Genomic DNA, 23587 nt, shown 5'->3' on the forward strand with positions numbered 1-23587 from the left:
ATTTAAACAAGCCTAAAACATGCCAAAATAATCAACTTAAGTGCCTAATAAATGTGTCACCATTGACACCACAATTCAATTATCAACCTCAATTCACATGACATATAAATTAATTTGCATTCAAATTTATAAGTTCATATATAAAACTCATACCAAACTTATCATTTCTTCTTATTCATTCACATTTATTCCTACTATGATTCAAACACTTAAATAATGTTTATATCAAAACACCAAAATAACTTTGTATAAACATATTCACACCAAGATTAAAGGAACATACACAAGTAAACTTATACCAAGCTTAATACATAACATTTGTAATAAGTATCCAATCATATACAAATACATCCATTACATATGAGCCTTATACATGCCATTTATAACCATAACCAAAACGTTCAAAAACTACCAAAATGATTGGCGGATAATGTGATAGGCTTCGACAAGATTCCAACTGATTGAGCTTTCTGATGATCTATAAAAATAGAGGAAAACAACTATGTAAGCATTTAATGCTTAGTAAGTTCATATAAAAGAAACTTAAACTTATTGTTCCTTAATATTTAATCATTCAATCATGCTCATTAAATCATATGGTAATTGACTTTCCTAAACACCATAATTCACATCATTAGTAAATAACTTAACAATTCATCATTTATAAAACATAAGATACAATATGAATTGAGTTACATTTACTCATATTACTTCACATATGTGATTAATGCCCTTATTCATTCGTTTTCAAAACTCATCTTACTATTTAATAAAATCATCAATATCTGTAATTTCATATCTAAACCTTTCTATTACTTTACTTACCCGTTGAGCTATATAGAATAACATCAGATACTCAGGAACACCTTTTCATATAACCATAACCTTTTCAATAATGCTCACACGAGCTATGAAATGGGCATGCTCACACGAGCTGTGAGTCAGGATGTTAGCTACACAATGCTGCTCATACGAGCTATGGAGAATTCGTAACAAATGTAGGAACTCAGCCATCGGTAGGACATCCAAGACCAGCACTCGAACATATAATCCCTAATGACATGTCATTTGTATCCTAAGCATTCTCCAAGTTCAAAAGGGACTTTTGTCGTGAAATATTCAATTAATGAATTATTACCGAATCAATTGTAAATAATATAACATTAACAAATAATCAACCAAAATAAATTTTAATAAATATAAAATTCATACGAACTAACCTCGACCACAACGGTTGTATCAACAAAAGTCGAGAATTAATTCGAGACTTTTGATTTTCCTCGACTTAGATCCAGTTGATTCTTTTCTTGATTATGCACCAAAGGAAACTTGATTGAACTTCCTCAAGCTCAACAATGGTGATTTTCAGCAAACACAAGAAAATGGAAAAAGATGATAACATTATTTTACTTGTACATGCTTTTATTTGTTGTTTTACTACTTTACCCTTTAATAAACACTTATAAAATAACCAACTCATGTCCATCAATGTCCACCACTAATATAAACGGCATAATTACCTTATAGATCTACCAACTTGCATTTCCAAGGTCATTCAATCCATTTAATTAGTAAAATTTAACTTTTGCACCTTTTTCAGTTTAGTCATTTTTACCTAATTAACCATTTAAACTTTAAAATTTCTTAACAAAAATTTAATACAAGTCTAATTTAACCCTATAAATAATAAATAAACATTAAAATTTTTAATCACTTGTCAAATTTGTGGTACCGAAACTACTATTTTCGACACCACTAAAAACGGGCTGTTATAGTGTATGAGTCCCTAAAGGACTTAGCACTACTTAAGACAAGAATATCTTTTTTAAATGGATACCAAAAAGGACTAGAATTTTAAAAACTAAAGCTTATGAACCCAAAAGAATTTGGGTACCAACAATCAAAACTTAAATCTATTTTTGTAAGGGAAGGAACATTCCTTCAAGGTGAACAATTTAAGCGGAAACTCATAGTACCTTAAAAGTGGATGCTCAAGACACATGATCGGTGACAAGATTCATTTCATTAAACTAAAGCCAAAAAGTGGAGGAGAAGTTACATTTGGTGACAACTCCAAAGGACTCATTGAAGGAATTGACTCTGTTGGTAAAAATTCTTCAATCTTTATTGAAAATGTTCTATATGTCAACGGTTTTAAGCATAATTTTTTAGGCATAAGTCAATTATGTGATAAAGGTCTCAATGTCATATTTGATTCAAATGGGTGTAAAGTTATTGACTGTAATACCCCTAACCCATATCCGTCACCGGATTAGGGTTACGAGGCATTACTGAACTTAACACACACATACACACACACACACACACACATATCATGCGGATGCTAAATTAAAATGTGAAACATTTTACTTAATATTTACTATGACCAACCCGAACATGCATATTCAACCATCGCCTTATTCCAAAATATTATAAAATTTAAGGAAAACTTTAATTATCAAGTATATATATGTATATAAATATTAAAACCACATATGCACACAGTAATTATCTATACAAATGTCATTTACCAAAATTTTCATTTCATCACCTTATAAAATGCATTTCATACCCCATTTTAACATATATACTTGCATATAAAATCCAACTTCTCATGTTTAACTTTTCATTAGCATTCAAGACCAAATTCCACTCTAAAATAATGTATACTTTCACCTATAACCATGCTATATATATGTAATGGCCCAAATTCAAGGTTATCGAAATAGTGGTTTCAGAACCACAAATCTGATTTAAAGAGAAATTTATTTTAATATTTTTGCATGAATATTGGTATGATAGGAAAATAGTATGAAAATATTGATCGAAAAATTTTACCGATTTAGTGATTAGTTAGAAAAAGGAAGTATTGAAGAAATTGGGTAAAAATAAGGTATCAAGACTTTGATCTCATAAAACCGAGTCAAAATAATTTTATAAATAATTATGAAATATTAGTAATATGGTATAAAAATTTCGTTAGAAAATTTTAATGTCCGGATAGTCAATTACGTAAAAATGACTAAATTGAAAAGGTGTAAAAGTTACTAGAAGGATTAAAAAGCTCAATTGTTAAATGAGGAGGAACATAAATTGCAAATAATCCCAAAATAAGATATTTTGGGTGGCATACGTTGAGAAAAATCAGGAGAATTGAAGAATTAAGGGTAAAATTGGAATATTGCAAAAATTACTTTAAAAGTTAGGACTAAAGTGGAATATCTAGAATTCTCTTCATATTTTCTGCATTCTCATCAGCCAAAAACGTCCTAAGGGTTTCTTCAAGCTGGTTTTTCATAATTTTTGCACCAAATCCAGAAAGTTCAAATACGAAGCTAGATCGAGGAAAAGAAAAAGTTCGGGATTAGTAGATTTTTATTTACGAACAAGTATCGAGGTAAGTTCGTGTAGCTTGAATTATATTCTTAAATGCTTGAAATGTTTGTTATTGTTGTGAATATGAGTTGTATGTTTATTGTATGATAATTGATGAAGTATTGATATACTTGATGAAAAGAGGAAATAAATCCCGGTTGAATGAAAGGAAAATTCGATGGATCTCTGAAAAGGAATTGACGGTAAAAAGGATCTAGCCCGGACGGGTGATCCTATCCTGATATAGCCCTCCCAAAGAATATGTGGAAAATGGATTTAGCCCGGATGGGTAATCCAAATTAGGGTCTGAATTTAGCCTGGACTGGTAATTCAGATCCAAGCTTATTAGAGTAATTGTCATTGCAGGGGATTTAGCCTGGACTGGTAATCTCGACAATACTCTGTGAGTTTATATTACAGTGGATTTAGCCTGGACTGGTAATCCCGCTGCAAGGATGAGGTTCGCGGGAGTGTGCTCTCTGAAATAGAAATGTGCGCACATGAATATGAATTGACGAACCCGAAATTGTACACTAAAGTGTACCTCTGAAAATCCATCGAAATTCCAAGTAGTTCAACGGGATAAATATGGAAAAATAACAAGGAAATGGAAATCATGGTATTGATGAGCTCATCAATCATGGTATAAATTATTGATACATGGAAATTATTGGACTAATTTGAATGTTGAGTTTGTGCATGATAGGGGAATAATGTATGGAATGGGTGTATGAATGTTTATTACATTGTATGAAAATTATTAGATAAGTATAATTCTTGTTACATGAGCTTACTAAGCACAAAGTGCTTATCCTGTTTCTTTTTCCCCTGTTTTGTAATGTTAAGAGCTTGGAGGTCGGATTTAGTCGGAGAAGCATTACACTATCAACCTCAAGATCTCGGTACATAAAGAAACTTATTTTGGAAATTAATGGCATGTATAAGCTAGTAAAGTAGATGTTAATGTGGAATGAATGTATGGTTAGCCATTGGTATGGCTAACAAATTATGGTTTTGGCATGTGATGAGATTATCTTATGAATACAATAAATCTATCTTGAAAATATGTTGAAATGGATTGGTTGTGTTAGCTTGGTCTCGGTTTAAAATTTGCAGGGAGGATTAGATATTTATAAAGGGTTATATTGAGTTTTAAAAAATCAAGAAAATCGGTAATACCTCGTATCCTATTCCTGATGACGGACACAGTAAGGGTGTTACATTTGTTGGTATCAGAGCTACGGTTTAGCCGGTTCTCGGGCCGACGTAGTAAATATGAGATTCGCTATACATGCCATTTAAATTATTATTGATAGTGTGATATCTCCTGACCATTTGAAATGTGATTTTCTTATAGTAAATGTCTGCCGACCGAGCTTAACCCAAGGAAGCCGAGAGTCATGCTCCTATTTGAACAAAAAAAGAAGTCAAGCTACTAGTAGTAGAAGGTCCGAGACAAGGGACCAAAATGAAGAAGCTAAAATGACATTCTATCAAATGATGAATGAATGGTTTACTCAGTATATAAGAACTAACCCTGTAGTGTAGCAAACTCAAGCTCCCCCTCCTCCTCCTCCTCTATCGGGTCCCAAGATTCTGCAGGGTACAGGTGCCGAATCTATCAGAAAAGGGAAAGCTCCGGTTGATAAAATTAGAAAATATGGGGCAGAGGTATTCAGAGCTACAGTTAATGATGATCCCAAACGAGCTGAGTTTTGGTTAGAGAATACTATTCGGGTTTTGGAGGAATTATCTTGCACACCAGAAGAGTGTCTGAAATGTGCAGTATCATTGCTAAAAGATAAAACTTACCACTGGTGGAATATTAAAGTTTCAGTTGTTCCGAAAGAAGAAATCACGTGGGAATTCGTTCAGACCGAGTTCAGAAAGAAATATATCAGTCAGAGGTTCCTTGATCAGAAGAGAAAAAAAATTCTTGAGCTGAAACAGGGCAACAGATCGGTATCTGAGTATGAAAGAGAATTTGTCCGATTGAGTAAATATGTTCGGAAATGGGTACAATCAGAAGCTGAAATGTGCAAACGATTTGAAGAAGGGTTGAATGAAGAAATTAAGCTACTGATCGGGATTCTTGAAATCCGAGAGTTTGCTACTATTGCAGAGCGAGCTTATAATGCAGAAGAACTAAGTAAAGAAAAGAAACAAGCTGAAAGAGAAGCTCGGGTTTTCAGTAAAAGATCGATGGAAAAATCTCAGTTTTCTGCTTCAAAGAAATTGAAGAAATACCAGGATCGTTTTACCTCAGCCACTGGGTATTCGGGTAGAGAGCGAGGTTTTCAGCGTACTAATCCAAAACCTTCTACTCTATCAGTGACCAGTGTTGGCAGTGTTGGTACCCCTAAGCCGAGATGCCAGTATTGTAATAAAACTCATTTTGGCGAATGCCGATTAAAGAGCGGGGCTTGTTACCGATGTGGTTCTTTTGATCATTTCCTCAGAGATTGTCCAGAAAGGGGTGAAAAAGAAGCTGAACAGACATCAAAGCCGAGTAATCCAGTTTTGAGGGGTAGACCACCTCGACCATCTGGTGAGGTCGGTGGTAGCCTAGGAGCTACGAGAGATACTGCAGGCAGGCCTGAGGCACGAGCACCTGCTAGGACATATGCCATCCGTGCTAGAGAATAGGCCTCAGCACCCGATGTTATTACTGGTACATTTTCTTTACTTGATACTGATATTACTGCATTGATTGATCCTGATTCTACGCATTCATATATATATATGTGTTAAACTTGCACTTGTTAAAAATTTATCTGTTGAACATACTGAATTTGTGGTTAAAGTCTCGAACCCCCTGGGCCAGTCTGTGATGGTGGATAAAGTTTGTAAAAATTTTCCACTGATGGTAAAAGGTATTTGTTTTCCGGCTAACTTGATGTTACTTCCTTTTGATGAGTTCGATGTGATACTGGGTATAGACTGGCTAACTCAGCATGATGCAGTAGTAAACTGTAGACAAAAATATATTGTATTGAAGTGTCAGAATGGAGAATTACTTCGGGTTAAATCTGATCAGACAGAAGAATTATCTAATGTGATTTCAGTGATGACAGCTCAGAGGTGTGTTAGAAAAGGGTATGATGCTTGTTTGGCATATGTGTTAGACACTAAGGTATCTGAGTCAAAGATACAGACAGTGCCAGTTGTATGTGAATTTTCTGATGTGTTTCCAGAAGAATTACCGGGGTTGCCACCAGAAAGAGAAGTGGAATTTTCTATAGATCTGATTCCGGGAACTACTCCAATCTCCATAGCTCCATATCGTATGGCTCCTGCAAAATTAAAAGAGTTAAAGACACAATTGCAAGAACTTGTTGACAGGGGTTTTGTTCGACCAAGTCATTCACCTTGGGGTGCTCCGGTCATATTTGTAAAAAAGAAGGACCAGTCCTTAAGATTGTGTATTGATTACCGATAGCTCAACAAAATCACTATAAATAATAAGTACCCATTGCCTCTGATTGATGATCTGTTTGACCAGTTGAAGGGTGCCACTGTATTTTCAAAGATTGATTTCTGATCGGGCTACTATCAGTTACGAGTAAAGGAGTCAGATGTACCGAAGACAGCTTTCAGAACCAGGTATGGGCATTATAAGTTCCTTGTTATACCGTTTGGGCTGACTAATGCACCTGCAGTTTTTATGGACTTGATGAATCGGATATTCAGACCGTAGTTAGACAGGTTCGTGGTAGTTTTTATTGATGATATCTTGGCCTATTCCCGAGATGAAAATGAACATGCAGAACATTTGAGAATTGTGTTGCAAATTCTGCGAGAAAAGCAGCTATATGCTAAATTCAGTAAATGTGAATTTTGGCTTCGAGAAGTGACTTTTCTTGGACATATTGTATCCGCGAAAGGCATCAGGGTAGATCCAAGTAAAATCTCAGCTATTGTCAATTGGAGTCCACCTAAAAATGTATCTGAAGTTAGAAGTTTCTTGGGTTTAGCTGGTTATTATCGGAGATTTGTACAGAGGTTCTCTATGATAGCTTCTCCGATGACCCGTTTATTACAGAAAGATGTTAAATTCGAGTGGACTGATGAATGCCAGCAGAGTTTTGATCGATTGAAAGAGTTGTTGACGAAAGCACCTGTGTTGGTACAGCCTGAACCGGGTAAAGAATTTATTATTTATAGTGATGCATCATTAAATGGTTTAGGTTGTGTCTTGATGCAAGAAGGTAAAGTTATAGCCTATGCTTCGAGACAACTTAAGCCACATGAAAGAAATTACCCGATGCACGATCTTGAATTAGCTGCTATTGTATTTGCATTAAAAATATGGCGGCATTACTTGTATGGTGAGAAATGTTATATTTATACTGATCATAAAAGTCTGAAATATCTGATGACACAGAAAGATTTGAATTTGAGACAGCGTAGGTGGCTTGAATTGATAAAAGACTATGATTTGGTTATTGATTACCATCCGGGTAAGGCTAATGTTGTAGCTGATGCTCTGAGCCGAAAATCTCTGTTTACTTTGCTAGCTATGAATGCCCAATTGTCTTTGGTTGATGATGGTTCAGTCGTAGCTGAGTTGAGAGTTAAACCGACATTTCTACAACAAATATATGAAGCTCAGAAAAATGATGAGAAGCTACAGGTTAAACGGGTACAATGTTAGTCAGGTAATGATTCAGAATTTCAGATTGGGACTGATGGTTTTGTTATTCAGAGGCAGAGTATGTGTACCGAAGAATTCAGAGCTTGTACAAAAGATTTTACACGAGGCACACAGTGGCATTATGTCCGTACATCCGGGAGGTAATAAAATGTATAATGATTTGAAAAAGATGTACTGGTGGCCAGGTATGAAATGCGATATTTTTGAGTTTGTATCAAGATGTCTGATATGTCAACAGGTCAAGCTGAACATCAGGTACCTTTGGGGTTACTTCAGCCAATCACTGTACCGGAATGGAAGTGGGAAAGAATTACTATGGATTTTGTGTCCGGATTACCATTGTCACCGAAGAAGAAAGATGTCATTTGGGTGATCGTTGATCGATTAACAAAATCAGCACATTTTATCCCGGTAAGTATGGATTATTCTCTAGATAAATTGGCTGAACTATATATATCTGAGATTTTCAGGCTACATGGAGTGCCAATCTCCATTATATCAGATAGAGATCCCCGATTTACATCTCGTTTCTGGGACAAATTGCAAGAAGCCTTGGGTACTCAGTTGTATTTCAGCACTGCATTTCATCCTCAGACAGATGGCCAATCTGAGCATGTAATTCAGGTATTGGAAGATATGCTCCGATGTTGTATATTAGAGTTTGAACGTAATTGGGAGAGGTATCTACCTTTGATTGAATTTACTTACAATAACAATTATCAGTTCAGTATTAAAATGGCTCCGTATGAAGCTTTGTATGGTAGAAAATGTAGAACACCGTTATATTGGACAGAGCTCAGTGAAAAGAAGATACATTGGGTTGATTTGATTCGGGAAATAGAAGAAAAAGTCAAGGTGATTCGAGATAGTCTAAAAGCAGCTTCCGACCGTCAGAAGTCATCTGCTGATCTTAAACGAAAACAGATTGAATTTCAAGTGGGTGATAAGGATTCTTAAAAGTGTCTCCTTGGAAGAAATTTCTCCGATTCAGTCGAAAGGGTAAATTGAGTCTAAGATTTATCGGGCCATATGAAATCATAGAAAGAATTGGACCGGTCGATTATCGATTGGTGTTACCACCGAAACTCGATAGAATTCATAATGTTTTTCATGTGTCCATGCTACGACGGTATCGATCAGATCCTTCACATGTTATTTCTCCGACAGAAGTGGAGATTTAGCCGGATATGACTTACAATGAAGAACAGGTCAAGATATTAGCACGGGAAACAAATGAGCTTAGAAATAAAAAGATAAATTTGGTGAAAGTATTATGGCAAAAGCACGGGAGAGAGGAAGTGACATGGGAACCGGAGGAGGCAATGAGGAAACAATACCCTAACCTCTTTACTGGTAAGATTTTCGAGGACGAAAATCCTTAAGGGGGGAGAGTTGTAATGACCCAAATTCAAGGTTATTGGAATAGTAGTTTCGTAACCACAAATCCGATTTAAAGAGAAATTCATTTTAATATTTTTGCATGAATATTGGTATGATAGGAAAATAGTATGAAAATATTGATAGAAAAATTTTACCGATTTAGTGGTTAGTTAGAAAAAGGAAGTATTGAAGAAATTGGGTAAAAATAAGGTATCGAGACTTTGATCTCGTAAAACCGAGTCAAAAATAATTTTATAAATAATTATGACATATTAGTAATATGGTATAAAAATTTCGTTAGAAAATTTTAATGTCTGGATAGTCAATTACGTAAAAATGACTAAATTGAAAAGGTGTAAAAGTTACTAGAAGGATTAAATAGCTCAATTGTTAAATGAGGAGGAACATAAATTGCAAATAATCCCAAAAGAAGATATTTTGGGTGGCATACGTTGAGAAAAATCAGGAGAATTGAAGAATTAAGGGTAAAATTGGAATATTGCAAAAATTACTTTAAAAGTTAGGACTAAAGTGGAATATCTAGAATTCTCTTCATATTTTCTGCATTCTCATCAGCCAAAAACGTCCTAAGGGTTTCTTCAAGTTGGTTTTTCATAATTTTTGCACCAAATCCAGAAAGTTCAAATACGAAGCTAGATCGAGGAAAAGAAAAAGTTCGGGATTAGTAGATTTTTATTTACGAACAAGTATCGAGGTAAGTTCGTGTAACTTGAATTATATTCTTAAATGCTTGAAATGTTTGTTATTGTTGTGAATATGAGTTGTATGTTTATTGTATGATAATTGATGAAGTATTGATATACTTGATGAAAAAAGGAAATAAATCTCGTTTGAATGAAAGGAAAATTCGATGGATCTCTGAAAAGGAATTGACGGTAAAAAGGATCTAGCCCGGACGGGTGATCCTATCCTGATATAGCCCTCCCAAAGAATATGTGGAAAATGGATTTAGCCCAGACGGGTAATCCAAATTAGGGTCTGAATTTAGCCTGGACTGGTAATTCAGATCCAAGCTCATTAGAGTAATTGCCATTGCAGGGGATTTAGCCTGGACTGGTAATCCCGACAATACTCTGTGAGTTTATATTACAGTGGATTTAGCCTGGACTGGTAATCCCGCTGTAAGGATGAGGTTCGTGGGAGTGTGCTCTCTGAAATAGAAATGTGCGCACATGAATATGAATTGACGGACCCGAAATTGTACACTAAAGTGTACCTCTGAAAATCCATCGAAATTCCAAGTAGTTCAACGTGATAAATATGGAAAAATAACAAGGAAATGGAAATCATGGTATTGATGAGCTCATCAATCATGGTATAAATTATTGATACATGGAAATTATTGGACTAATTTGAATGTTGAGTTTGTGCATGATAGGGGAATAATGTATGGAATGGGTGTATGAATGTTTATTACATTGTATGAAAAATATTAGATAAGTATAATTCTTGTTACATGAGCTTACTAAGCACAAAGTGCTTATCCTGTTTCTTTTTCCCCTGTTTTGTAGTGTTAAGAGCTCGGAGGTCGGATTTGGTCGGAGAAGCATCACACTATCAACCTCAAGATCTCGGTACATAAAGAAACTTATTTTGGAAATTAATGGCATGTATAAGCTAGTAAAGTAGATGTTAATGTGGAATGAATGTATGGTTAGCCATTGGTATGGCTAACAAATTATGGTTTTGGCATGTGATGAGGTTATCTTATGAATACAATAAATCTATCTTGAAAATATGTTGAAATGGATTGGTTGTGTTGGCTTGGTCTCGGTTTAAAATTTGCAGGGAGGATTAGATATTTATAAAGGGGTTATATTGAGTTTTAAAAAAAAATCAGTAAAATCTGGTAATACCTCGTATCCTATTCCGGCGACGGATACGGGTAAGGGGTGTTACAATATATATTAAACTCATATCTAGTTCGAATAAACCACACACACAACATTCATTTACCTTACAATTTTCCTATAATGTTAAACCAAAACCAAAATGTGCAGTCTTTAATCTGATCCAAAATCGAGTATAGCAAGCTAATTAAGCCATATTCGCATGGCTTTAATACAAATATACTCTCAAAAGAAACAATTTCAAACTAGTCTATACATGTCATAGTTTCAATAAAATTTCAGCTTAAAATACCGTAATTATCCGATAGTGTGATAAGCTTTACTGACGATACCGAACTCGTAACCACCTCAAAATCTGTAAGACAAAATAAACAGACACAAACGCATACAGTAAGCATTTTAAAGCTTAGTAAGTCAATAGCATAGATAAAATTTAACAAATAAAATAAAAGAGCAATTAACTTATTTATAAAGATATTATACATCTCTTGGTTATGGTAGCTTAGTTATCATATATAAATATATATAAGCCTTCGTTATGGTAGCTTAGTTATCAACTAAGCCAATTTATATTTCTAAATAAAATTGATAACTTATAATATTACAAACACTTATGATATTTCATTTCGAATAGACAACTTACCTTATTTCTATTCATTCATTTAATTAATACATACATGCAGATATAATTCATTCACATGTCCGACTACATTTAGAATTACATTAACAAGAACTTTCTGAACACACGTTTTAAATAAATTCACCGGCACATAGCCTGCTAGGCTTAAAGCCTGGTTCCGTACACCGGCATTAAGCCTGCTAGGCACAAGCCTGAGAACCTCAAATACAAAGACGATCTTTTGCATATTTATTTATAATTACATAAGTCTTACTCATTAACTGCATATCCGTAACATTGAATTATATTCGATTCTTCATAGTAAACTTACATTCGGACCACATAGGTATAACTAAAAAAAAACATTACATCCAGCACAAATGATTTTGTAATCTATGTTCGAACCCCCTTATGCCTATAAAATTCATACATTAATTTTCCAGCTCAAGAACATGAATATACGTATATAACTATGTTCTAACCATACGCACAAAAATATATGTAATTCATAGTATTTAAATTTTATTACAAGAACTTGTAATATAATTTAGAACCATATCTTTAACTCATAACTTAAATTCAATCCAAAGAATTAAACCTTACATTCAATTTACACATCTATGTATATTTATTTCACCATTTGTCTCGAATCATTGAATTTATAGCATATTTATCTAACATACATGAAACGTAAATCATTAACATCAACTTACTAATATTAATTCTTATATTCGGCTATAATATAGGTAAATTACAAGGTTTTATTTAATTTACACATTTTAAGTTCTAACTTATCATATTTATGGTAAATAAATGTATATATATATATATATATATATATATATATTCAATTTAGATAACATTTACTTGCTAATTGACTTGCCTCGGATATCGGCGGACACGATCGACTACTCGACTACTTTCATTTTTCCCCGATCCAATTCCATTTCCTTCATTTCTTGATCTAAACATACTCAAATTTAACCTTTTTATTCATCAAAACATTCAATTAAATCCAAAAATACATAAATGGGAAATTACCATTTTGCCCTTGACATTTTACACTTTTTGCAATTTAGTCCTTTTTACACAAAACACAAAATACACAAAATGTGCCCACACTATGCTAGGGCTGAATATTCATAAGCTTCATACAAATCCACACATTTAATTTATTTCACATTTTAGGCCCTCAAAAATTTATTTTCACAATTTTAACCCTAATTACTCAATTTCACCAAAAATTCAAAGACAAAACATGTTAATCCTTTACATATCTTTCATATTTCATCATCAACCATCACAAAGCTCAAGCATTTCATCAATTTCATATCTCAAAATCACCATCAAATTCTAAAATTAAAGTATGGGTCTTGTAGTGTACAAAACAATGATCTCAAAAACATAAAAATTATCAAAAACCGAAACCAAAACATACCTAAATTTTGCTATGGAAGTGCCGAAACTTTAAAAAGCCATGGAAGGTTTCTTCATTTTAACTATTCGGCTAAGAATGATGAAATACTCATCTTTTCATTACTTATTTTTAGTTATAATATTATAATTTACTTAATGACTAAATTAACTTTAACTAAATAAATTATAAAACATATAACTTAAGGGAAATATTGACCACTGCCGCCCACTATCTACTAAATGACCTAATTGCCATTTAAAACTCTCATTTTTGAAAGACAACAACAATTGGGTGCTTTTAAGTTTGACCCTCTAAATTTTCATTTTACGCGATTAAGTCATTTTATCAAATTGAGCATTCAAACAATCAAATTTTTATACGAAAATATCACACATATTAATTCAATACTGCAAATACCAAAAATAATTTAAAAATATTTTTCTGACTTAGATTTGTGGTCTTGAAACCACTTTGTCCGATTAGGGTCAAAATCGGGTTGTTACATTGACACTGTTTCTAATAAGATTGTGTTTGTTAGTCATAGAGTATGAAACATGTACATGGTTTATTTAGTTGATTAGCATGATTCAAACATTTTTCTTTTGGCCAAAAATGAAAATACTTCTTGGTTATGACATAGAAAATTAGGACATGCTAATCATATTGCATAAATTGACCAAAAATGATTTAGTAAAAGGTTTGTCAAAATTTGATTTTGATTTAAATAAAATTTGTGATGCATGTGTTAAAGGCAAACATAAAATAGTTTCTTTTAAACCTACCAATGATGTGTCTACTAGTAAAGTTTTACAATTGATTCATATTGATTTTTTGGACCTATTAGAACTACTAGCTTGAGTGGAAAAAAAAATATGTTTTTGTACTTGTAGATGATTACTCTAGATTTACTTGAGTTTTTCTCTTAAGTGCTAAAGATGGAAATTTAGAAAAATTAATCACATTTTCAAAAAGCAATCAAAATGAAAAAGGTTACTCAATTTCTAGTGTTAAGAGCAACCATGGAACCGAATTTCAAAATCTTGGGTTTTATGATTTTTGTTATTCGAATGGTATTAGCCACAATTTTTTAGCACCTAGAACCCCTCAACAAAATGGAGTTGTTAAAAGGAAGAATAGAGCTTTAAAAGAAATGGCTAGAACCATGCTTTGCGAAAATAATTTGCCAAAATATTTTTGGGCAAAAGCCACAAACACCGCTTGTTATATCGTAAATCGAGTAACGATTAAGCCTATTTTGAAGAAAAATCCATACGAACTTTTAAAAAACAAAATGCCTAACATTAGCTACTTTCACCCTTTTGGCTGCAAATGTTTTGTTTTAAATAATAGAAAAGACAATCTTGGCAAATTTGATGCAAAAAGTGATGAATGAAATTTTTTTGGGTTATTCTTTAAACTCTAAAGTTTATCAAATCTTTAATAACAGAACTTTAGCAGTTAAAGAGTCTATACATGTTGTTTTTGATGATCTTAACTCCCTTCCTAGAAAGGATTCTTATGTTGATGATGATGATATAAGAACATTGAACAATAATGAGAAATTTGATCAATAATCAAATGAAAATATCCAAGAACAAACACAAGATTCTCTAAAGGAACTCTCTCTAGAGGAAATGGAAGTTAGTCGTCCAAGAGGGTACAACTATGTGAAGGATCATAAGATTTTGGGATATCCATCCAAATGGGTAACTACTATATCCTTTCTTAGAAATACTTGTAATTATGTTGCATTTATCTCATATAGAGAACCTAAGAATATCAAAGAAGCACTAGATGATAAATATTGGATATTAACTATGCAAGAAGAGTTAAATCAATTTGAGAGGATTAAAGTGTGGACCTTAGTTGAGAGACATTGTGAACAATCTACTACAGGTACTAAGTGAATTTTTAGAAACAAACTAGATGAGAATGGTTACATTGTGAGGAACAAGGCTAATCTTGTTGCTCAAGGGTACACTCAAGAGGAAAAGATAGATTGTGATGAAACTTATGCTCCCATAGCTAGATTGGAAGCCATCAGAATAAATTTATCTTTTGCATGCTTTAATGATTTTAAATTATATCAAATGGATGTTAAAAATGTTTTTCTAAATGATTTTATAAATGAATAAATGTATGTTAAACAACCACCCGATTTTGAAGACTCAAAATTTCCAAACCACGTTTTCAAACTTTCAAAAGCTTTGTATGATTTAAAACAAGCTTCTAGAGCATGGTATGAAAGATTATCAAGCTTTCTTGCTGAAAAGGTTTTTAGTAAAGGGAAGGTTGGCACAACACTTTTTATTAAAAGAAAAGGCAAAGATATTTTAGTAGTACAAATATATATATTGACAATATTATTTTTAGTGTTGCTAATGATCTTCTTTGTCAAGAATTTTCTAAGTTAATGTAAAGTGAATTTGAGATGAGAATGATGGGTGAGTTCATAATATTTTTAGGGCTCGAAATCAAGTGAAGGAAAGATGACATCTTAATCAATCAAGCTAAGTACACAAGGGAAGTGCTTAAGAAGTTGGGGATGGATATCCTCAAACCACAAGCTATTCCTATGAGCCCTTCTACAATGCTTGACAAAGATGAGGGAGGTAAATGTGTTGATGTTAAAATTTATAGGTCAATGACTAGTTCTTTACTTTATCTTTCCACAAGTAGACCGAATAACATGTTTAGTGTTTGCTTGTATGCTAGATATAAAATATGTCCTAAGGAATCACATTTACATGCCATTAAGGGAATCTTTAGATACCTTAGAGATACCCCTAACTTAGGCCTTTAGTATCTTAGAGACTCATCATTTAGCTTGCATACCTCATTGGATGCGTATTTTTGAGGTTGCAAATTTAATAGGAAAAACACCTCCGATACTTGTCAATTATTAGGCAACTTGCTTATATCATGGTTTTCAAAGACCTAAAAGAATGTTGCATTGTCCACCATTGAAGTGGAATACATCTTCATCGGTATTTGTTGTACTCAAGTTTTATGGATGAAACAAAAACTAAAGGACTATGCAATTGATGTATATACTATTCTTATTAACTGTGACAATATTAGTGTTATTTGTCTCACTAAAATTCTCATCCTACATTCTATAACCAAGCATATTGAAATTAGACATCATTTCATTAGAAATCATGCCTAAAGAGAAGATATCGTTCTAGAACATGTTGATACTTTGCATCAATTAGTTGTTATTTTCCCTAAGCCACTAGATACATAAATGTTTTGGACACTTAGGAGAGAACTAGGTATCACTACCTTACCTTGATTTTGTGTTCCAATGCTTTTATACACTTTGATGTTTTTAACATGTTTTATGGCTTAAAATTGAATGAAAAAGCATGTATGAGTGATTTCTATGGTTCTCATATGTAAATAGATAGGGGTAGTTAAAGTTGCATGACTTGTCTATTTGGTCTAGTATAAATTTTTTTATTCCCTTTAAGTATGCTTGAATAGACTTTATTTGATAAAAAATGATCACTTTTTGATAATTTTATGATTTTTTATGATTTATATGCATCATGCCTTAATTCTACACAATTAGATGTATGAAATCATTAGAAATAACAAAAATAGCCTTTTAAGTCAGTTTAATGCATCTTAGGCCTTAAAACTAAGTTCAGGAAAGTTTTCTGCACTTTTGAACTAATTTGGGCATTGAAGTATCAATACTTTAACAAAAGTATTGAAAATTATTGAAACCTTTAGGTTTTTTAAAAGGGTTTATACAGTGTTTTTTAAAACAAATCAGGGCAAAACTTTTTCATACTTCTCTTCAACTGTTTTACAAACCATCAAAAACTCTCAACACCAAAATGTAAAATTTTCAATCCTACTTCCACTCTCCAAAATTTATCAAACAAAACATCCCATCTCTCCTTATTATCAAGAATTCCAATTCTTTCACCTTGGTTTTTCATCCCTTTAAGACTTTCAAGGTAAAAACTTAACTTTTTATTTTTCAAAAAAAATACAATTGATTTGTTTTATTTTTTCTAATCTTGATATTGGGGTAATTTGATACATATATATTGTGTTTTTGATGCAGGGGGTTTGACCAACCCAAAAATTGCTTCAAAAAATTTTCTCTAAACCTTTGCCTAAAAGGTGTTCAACAAAATTCCCGAACCAAGTCTCTAAGTTCCTTAATGTGTCTAGGCATACTTATTAGTCACCATGCCTATTAAGAAATGATCTTGTGTCTGTGCCTCTTCATCTAACCCCTCTAGTGGCCCAAGTGAGTCTTAAAATGATTGTTTTAGAAATCTCAAAAAGAGAAATCGTTTTTACCCTTATTTTACTTCTCAAAAAGTTAACGTTTCTTCTCCTCTAGATTTTGAAACTTTAGTCGATTTTAATTTTGCTTATCTCCAAATTGTAATCGATTGGTAATGGGTTGATTTCTTTAAAATTCATTCTTTCACCCATGCCAACCTTGTTCTAGCTTTTTATTACAATGCTTTACTCGAACATGACCCCTTCGGTGAGACCATTGTTGCTATCAACTCCTATATTTTGAATACTCATATTCGTCTCACCCTTGAAAACTTTGGAGAATTGTTAAAACTTCCTCCTGATGGTGATTCTAGTGAGAAAGATCCTTTGATTCTAGCCTTTTAGTCATTCCTAACTCGAATGCCTCTGAGCTTAATCTTCATTATTGGTTTCTTCACCTTATTCTCACCAAGATTTTAAGGCCTATTTCAAAACATGTCATCCATTGAGTCATTGATTATTGGTGGCTTGATTGTTTTCAAAATAATAGGCGTCCTGACCTTGCTTTGATCATGTTTAACAACATTACCAAGATATTAGGAAAAGAATTGTTTAGTGCCATAACCTTACCTTTTGGAACTTATCTCTCTTATATCTTCAAACGTCTCAAAATTCCCACTCGAGTTGGTCCTCCTTTACCATTGACTCAAACTCTTGGTGTTGGTTCACTTTGACATCTTGGATACAAGAAAGACCCTTGTACTGGTGCGTGATTAAAGTTTGTGCAAGCCGAACCCTGTGATGAAGACGATGAAGATCTTGAAGGAGGTTATCCGGTTCAAACATTTTTAACAAGTGAAAATTGCTCCCAGGGATCAAAATATCAATACCCTCACTAAGGTATTGATACCTTGAACCAAGTATCAATACCCATTCTTAGTATTAGTACCAAAATTAGCTCCAAAGTTCAGAAATATTGAGCAAGAATCAAAAGTATTGATGCCTTTCTTATTTTATCGATACCCCTACCTGGTATCGATACTGATTTAAGTTTCGATGTTCAAGAAAATTAAGCAAAAAAAGTATTGATACCCTAAAGAAAGTATCGATACCTTTAAAAATTTATCGATGCCCTGCTTGGTATCAATATTATTTTGAGGTTCGATGTTTTGAAAAATCAAAGAAAAAATTGCTCAAGTATCGATACCATCCCCAAGGTATTGATACCTCATAGCAAGTATCGACACACTCCCTATTGTATCAATACTATAGGCTTTAATGATCACTGAATTGAGGCATTAAATGCCCAAAGGATCGGTACCCCTCCAAAGGTATTGATACCTTTAGTTGTAGGAGCTATTAATGCTTTAGTGCTCTATTTAATTCCTCAACAACTACAACAGTTGGAAATCAATTAAGGGCTATAAATACCAGCTTCCAAAGCTTCTACAACAATAAGAGAGATTACAAAAGATCAAAAGCTATCAAGAAAGATAAAGAAAAACTCTTATAGCAATCTTTTGTGCTTAAATTCTTAATCTTTTTCTTGTAAAGACTTGTGAGCATTTATTGTATTATCTAAGCTTGAGTGTTTCTCATTGGGTGTGTGCGTAAGTTGCAGACAATCTAATCTTGTAAGATTGTTTCATTGTTTACTTATTTGCTTATTTGCTTACTCTTTTGAGAGGGTTTAAGTCTTAAGATTTGGATAGAAATCTTAAAGAAGTTGTATGGTTAAATATTGTCCTCAAATGTTGATCAAATTAGGAAATTTGGGAAAATTCTTAGTGGTGGAAAGCTAAGGTAGTAGGGTAGGCAATTGGGGCTGAATCACTCGAAATTATTTGTGTTCATTGTTTCATTTTATTGTCCTTGCTTCCTAAATTTTTTTAAGGGCCAATTCACCCCTCCTCTTGGCTATTTCAAATGATCGATCGAGTTAACAGATACCATAAGCTCATACATATCTTCTAGTTAGAAGGTTTCAATTAACATAACTTACAAAAACATAAATAACAGAATTAAGGCACCTATACATTCCTCAAGTGTCATGAGAGTTGTATGAATATCCATTTATCAATAAATTTACCACATAGAACCATTTCTAGTGGGGTGTTTTCCCCCAACTTTATGAGTAGATTTAAAAGAAAAGGTGTGCTTTTTCCAAGCTTTATAAGTAGATTTAAATTTAGGGTTAGCATTTAATATACTGACAATGTATTTTTTATTTCACTGACAACCTTAAAAAATTGTCATATGTGTTTTTTTTAAATATTTTATAATATCCTAATAGACACTTGTCAACCCCTAACCCTGTTTGTAGAGTCTAAAAATTCTGCTAACAATGTACCATATAACTTTTCTTAAATTTAAATGTTAAGGAATATAATAAACAAATTTATAAAATTTTAGAATAATTAAAGGGAGTCAAATTTTTACTGTTTTAGTTTAATAATAAAAGGCGTAATGATAAAAGAAAAAGGGTAATGGGCGGGCCTGGACCAAGCTGAGCTGAGCTTAGCTCTTCTAGATTCGATTCCAATGAAGTCCAAAGCCGAATTATGTTCTCTTGGGCGTAGCCTTTCTTCACGGCAAATGCGACAGCGTTTAAGGACCACTGTGCTGCACCGCTGAAAGGCGCAAAAAAAAAAAAAAAACTTTGTTAAATCTTCATCGCAACTCGCAAGGCACGTTGGATCCCATTCTCCCGAAAAATTTCCCTCTATATTCTCCCCCAATTTTTCTTTCTTTCCAAATAATCTCCTTTTAAAACCCTAAATCCTCAATTTCACCCATGTCGATACCTCCCTCTTCCGCTACACCTCCTGCTTCCTCATCCTCTTCTCAATTCACCTACCAAACGACGGCAAATCAATCGTATTTTCCTTTGCCCTTTCATCTCCAGCAACAGCCCCAGCATTATGCCTCCGCGCCCCCCTCCGTTTCCGTCGCCCCGGCTCCTGTCTACCCTGCCTCTGTTGCTCCCGTACCCGGCGTCTATTCTCTCCCTCAATACCAACAGGTCAGCAGAACAATAAACTATAAATATTATTTCGATTTTTTTATTTTTTTATTTTGAATTCATGGAATTTATGAGATATATCGAGTTTAAATTGTTTTACCAACTCTTTTAGTAACTTGAAAATTATCTGGGTTATGTTATTCAGAACTGAAATCAAAATTCGAACAAGAACGGTGGGATAGAGAGTTGAAATTTTAACCAAAAAAAATGAATTTTTTAGCTCTAATTTGTAATCATTACATTTGAACTAGTGTCGCTTTTAGAAATTTACTTATTTTGTTTTGCTTTTCTTTGCTGCTAATTATTGTTCGTTATGTAAAGTTCAGAGAAAAAAAACACTATCTAGTATATGTAGAAGTGCAACCAAGCCTTTTATTTGTTGGTTGATTTTATTTTATAGCTGTGAGTTCAAGTACGCCCTTCACCTGTGTAATAAGTTGCAGTATATTTGGACAGGCCCAACAGTTATTTCAAAGGGATGCTCAAATAGTTACCCCAGAAGCACTAGAGAGCGTAAAGGCTGCTCTTGCAAGCAGTGAGATTGAGCACAAAGCAGAAACTAAGAAGAAAGCGATCCCACGGAAAGCTGCTGGTCAGTCATGGGAGGATCCAACGCTTGCTGAGTGGCCAGAAAGTATGAACTATCCAACTTTCAAGTTTATTTATCTTACTATTTCTCTGTGTGTTTCCAAGTGCTTTTCTGCTTTATAGTTCTTATATTTTATTCCTGTTGATAATCTGCAGATGACTTTCGCTTATTTTGTGGTGATCTTGGTAATGAGGTTAATGATGATGTTCTTTCAAAAGCTTTTGCTCGATTTCCTTCATTTAACATGGCTAAAGTAAGTTCTCAATTACTTGGTTTTTTTCAGATTTCCTTTTTATTAGCAATTTTTGCCATGTCTATCAACTCTTTGCAGTTCCTGTTCAGATTTTTGTATGAAGTGCACAGAGCAGTTATATGTTTATGTGTTTTAAGGTAGGTTGTGCCTTAAATCTGCACGTTTGAAAATTAATGGATAATCCACTTTCATTGGTATTCTTTGATCCTGTCAAAATTGTAGAGATTGATATTGGATCTTGACTGCTGGAAAATGGCTTACAGGTCAGGGCTTGAGTATGGTATATTTGACCTGACTTATGGAGTAGTTTGAGTCATAGCAGGCTGAAATGATTTTGAACTAGTCTGAATAAGGTTAGTCAACCTATTAAACTGTTTAAGTTGGATGCCTACCTCTTGTCTAGCCTTAAAGAGGGGAAATGGGAAGTGTATGGTTTTCCCCTTATCTGTTAGTTTTTATTGCATGTCATTGAACTTCAGAGAGCCTTTTTCTGCTCCGTGAACTACTATATCACGTCCCAACCGGCAACAATGTTTAAAACCTTTTGTGCTTTTTCTGGTCTTCTGACTTGAATATAGTGGCGCATTTCCCCTATAAGCTTATATTTGATCAATTGCATTGGATTAAGAATTCTCAGTTTCACCTATACAGTGTGGGGTCTTAATCATGCTAAGAAGAGTGATAAGATTCAAATTTGTAAGTATGCTCATTTTGAGTTGTTAGTGTGATATGAGTTTTTTTTGGCACATGAAGATTAAGCTATGATGATCTTTGGGTTTATTTTGTTTAATACTGTACCATTACCGGCATTACTTTTGCGGTATATTGTTTCTTGTATTTCTGTCTGAGAGCATGGCATGCCATCTGTCATGCTTATGGTTGACGTGCTGGGATTCCATCTTTGTTCTTTAAAAAAAAGCAGTGAGGGATCCATGAGTTCCTAGAAAACAATTTGATAACTAAGATATTTGTGTGCGCATATGTTATCTTTCCAACAGGTTGTTAGAGATAAACGGACTGGCAAAACAAAGGGCTACGGGTTCGTTAGCTTTGCTAACCCTTCTGACCTTGCAGCTGCACTTAAAGAGATGAACGGTGGGTACTTTCACAATCATTAGCCAAATTTGGACAATTTATTTTTGGGCATTCATGGTGTTGATATATGTTTGGTTTACAAATGATGTGTTGCAGGTAAATATGTGGGAAATAGACCAATCAAGCTTCGAAAGAGTAACTGGAAGGAGAGGATAGATCAGGATGCCCTTGTGAGACAGAAAGTACATACTTCCCACTTGTTTTTTTCAGTCTTATTTTTTTGTGTGTCAATTGTATTTCTAACTTTGGATATCCATGTGGTCCTTAAATTCACTGGCAGAACCATTATCAGAAAAAGCCAAAGCTACAGAAGAAAGGGATATTGCACAAGTGAGCACAGCTCTGGTGAAGCTTTTTCGCCTTCCTTGTCTTGGTGGAGCCTGTTTGACCGACTGAATCATTAGTAGTAAATCAAGTGTGTTTGCTCTACTAAGCAATTCTTAAAATTTGGGGGGGGGGGGGGAGGGAGAATTGTAGGATGATGAGCAAACTTTATTTTAACTCAATCCAGCAATCAAATACAAACGACAAAAATAACTCGTATTTTTTTTTGGCAGCAAATTTCTTCTTAAACAAATGATTAATTTCAATCGCCGAGAAACAAAAGAGCAGAGAAATAGCATATCCCGAAAGGTAGAAAATGAAGTAATATTGTAAATCATCAATTACGTAGAGTGTCATTTTAAAAAATATGGATTAATATAAAAATTAGACATTCAATGAATTTTGTTTTGTGATTTTTTATACCAAAATTTGATTTAGGTTAATTTTCACAAAGCATTAATAATATTATCAACTTATCATTATTTTATGTTGATATATTTATTAAATATAAAAATAAATGTATGTATGTATGTATTTATTCTTTTTTTCTTTTGATGGAAAATTTTGACAGCTGTGGGATTTGGAACCACGCCTTTTCAGACCAGAGCCTAAATTTGGCGCCTTAGACCTTTCGGCTAAACTGCCGAGATATGTAATTATTTATTTAAATATGTATAATTGAATTAAAATTAAAGTTTATATATATGTATCACATTTAAATTTTATATATAAAATTGTAACAA

The 23587-nt window shown here is 33.4% G+C and overlaps 1 protein-coding gene across 3 annotated transcripts; it reads left to right on the forward strand.

Annotated features, from left to right (window-relative positions):
• The first annotated feature begins 20231 nt into the window (after window positions 1–20231).
• Window positions 20232–23063, forward strand: LOC105804630 (uncharacterized). Of its 3 annotated transcripts, XR_001137066.2 has the most exons (7): window positions 20232–20583; window positions 21040–21217; window positions 21328–21425; window positions 21504–21562; window positions 21689–21778; window positions 22424–22520; window positions 22617–22702. XR_001137066.2 is itself a non-coding variant. In XM_012637318.2 (6 exons), exons 1-6 carry the CDS (start codon window positions 20356–20358, stop codon window positions 22852–22854), a joined length of 741 nt encoding a protein of 246 aa, XP_012492772.1. In that variant the 5' UTR covers window positions 20239–20355; the 3' UTR covers window positions 22855–23063. The 3 variants fall into 3 exon arrangements, 1 of the variants encoding a protein (XP_012492772.1); XR_008190580.1 differs by lacking the exon at window positions 22617–22702 and having other exon boundaries at window positions 20235–20583; window positions 21515–21562; window positions 22424–22522; XM_012637318.2 differs by lacking the exons at window positions 21504–21562; window positions 21689–21778 and adding an exon at window positions 22801–23063 and having other exon boundaries at window positions 20239–20583.
• Window positions 23064–23587: the final 524 nt, after the last annotated feature.

Source organism: Gossypium raimondii, chromosome 11 (genome assembly GCF_025698545.1).
Source record: "Gossypium raimondii isolate GPD5lz chromosome 11, ASM2569854v1, whole genome shotgun sequence".
Taxonomy (NCBI): Eukaryota; Viridiplantae; Streptophyta; class Magnoliopsida; order Malvales; family Malvaceae; genus Gossypium; species Gossypium raimondii.

Bases quoted from the DNA above. Each gene is read 5' to 3' on its own strand.
- LOC105804630 (XM_012637318.2), top strand. From the start codon at position 20,356: ATGTCGATACCTCCCTCTTCCGCTACACCTCCTGCTTCCTCATCCTCT. The intron at 21,218-21,327 runs GTATGAACTATC...GATAATCTGCAG, and splicing joins GCTTGCTGAGTGGCCAGAAA to ATGACTTTCGCTTATTTTGT. The intron at 22,703-22,800 runs GTACATACTTCC...ATTCACTGGCAG, and splicing joins ATGCCCTTGTGAGACAGAAA to AACCATTATCAGAAAAAGCC.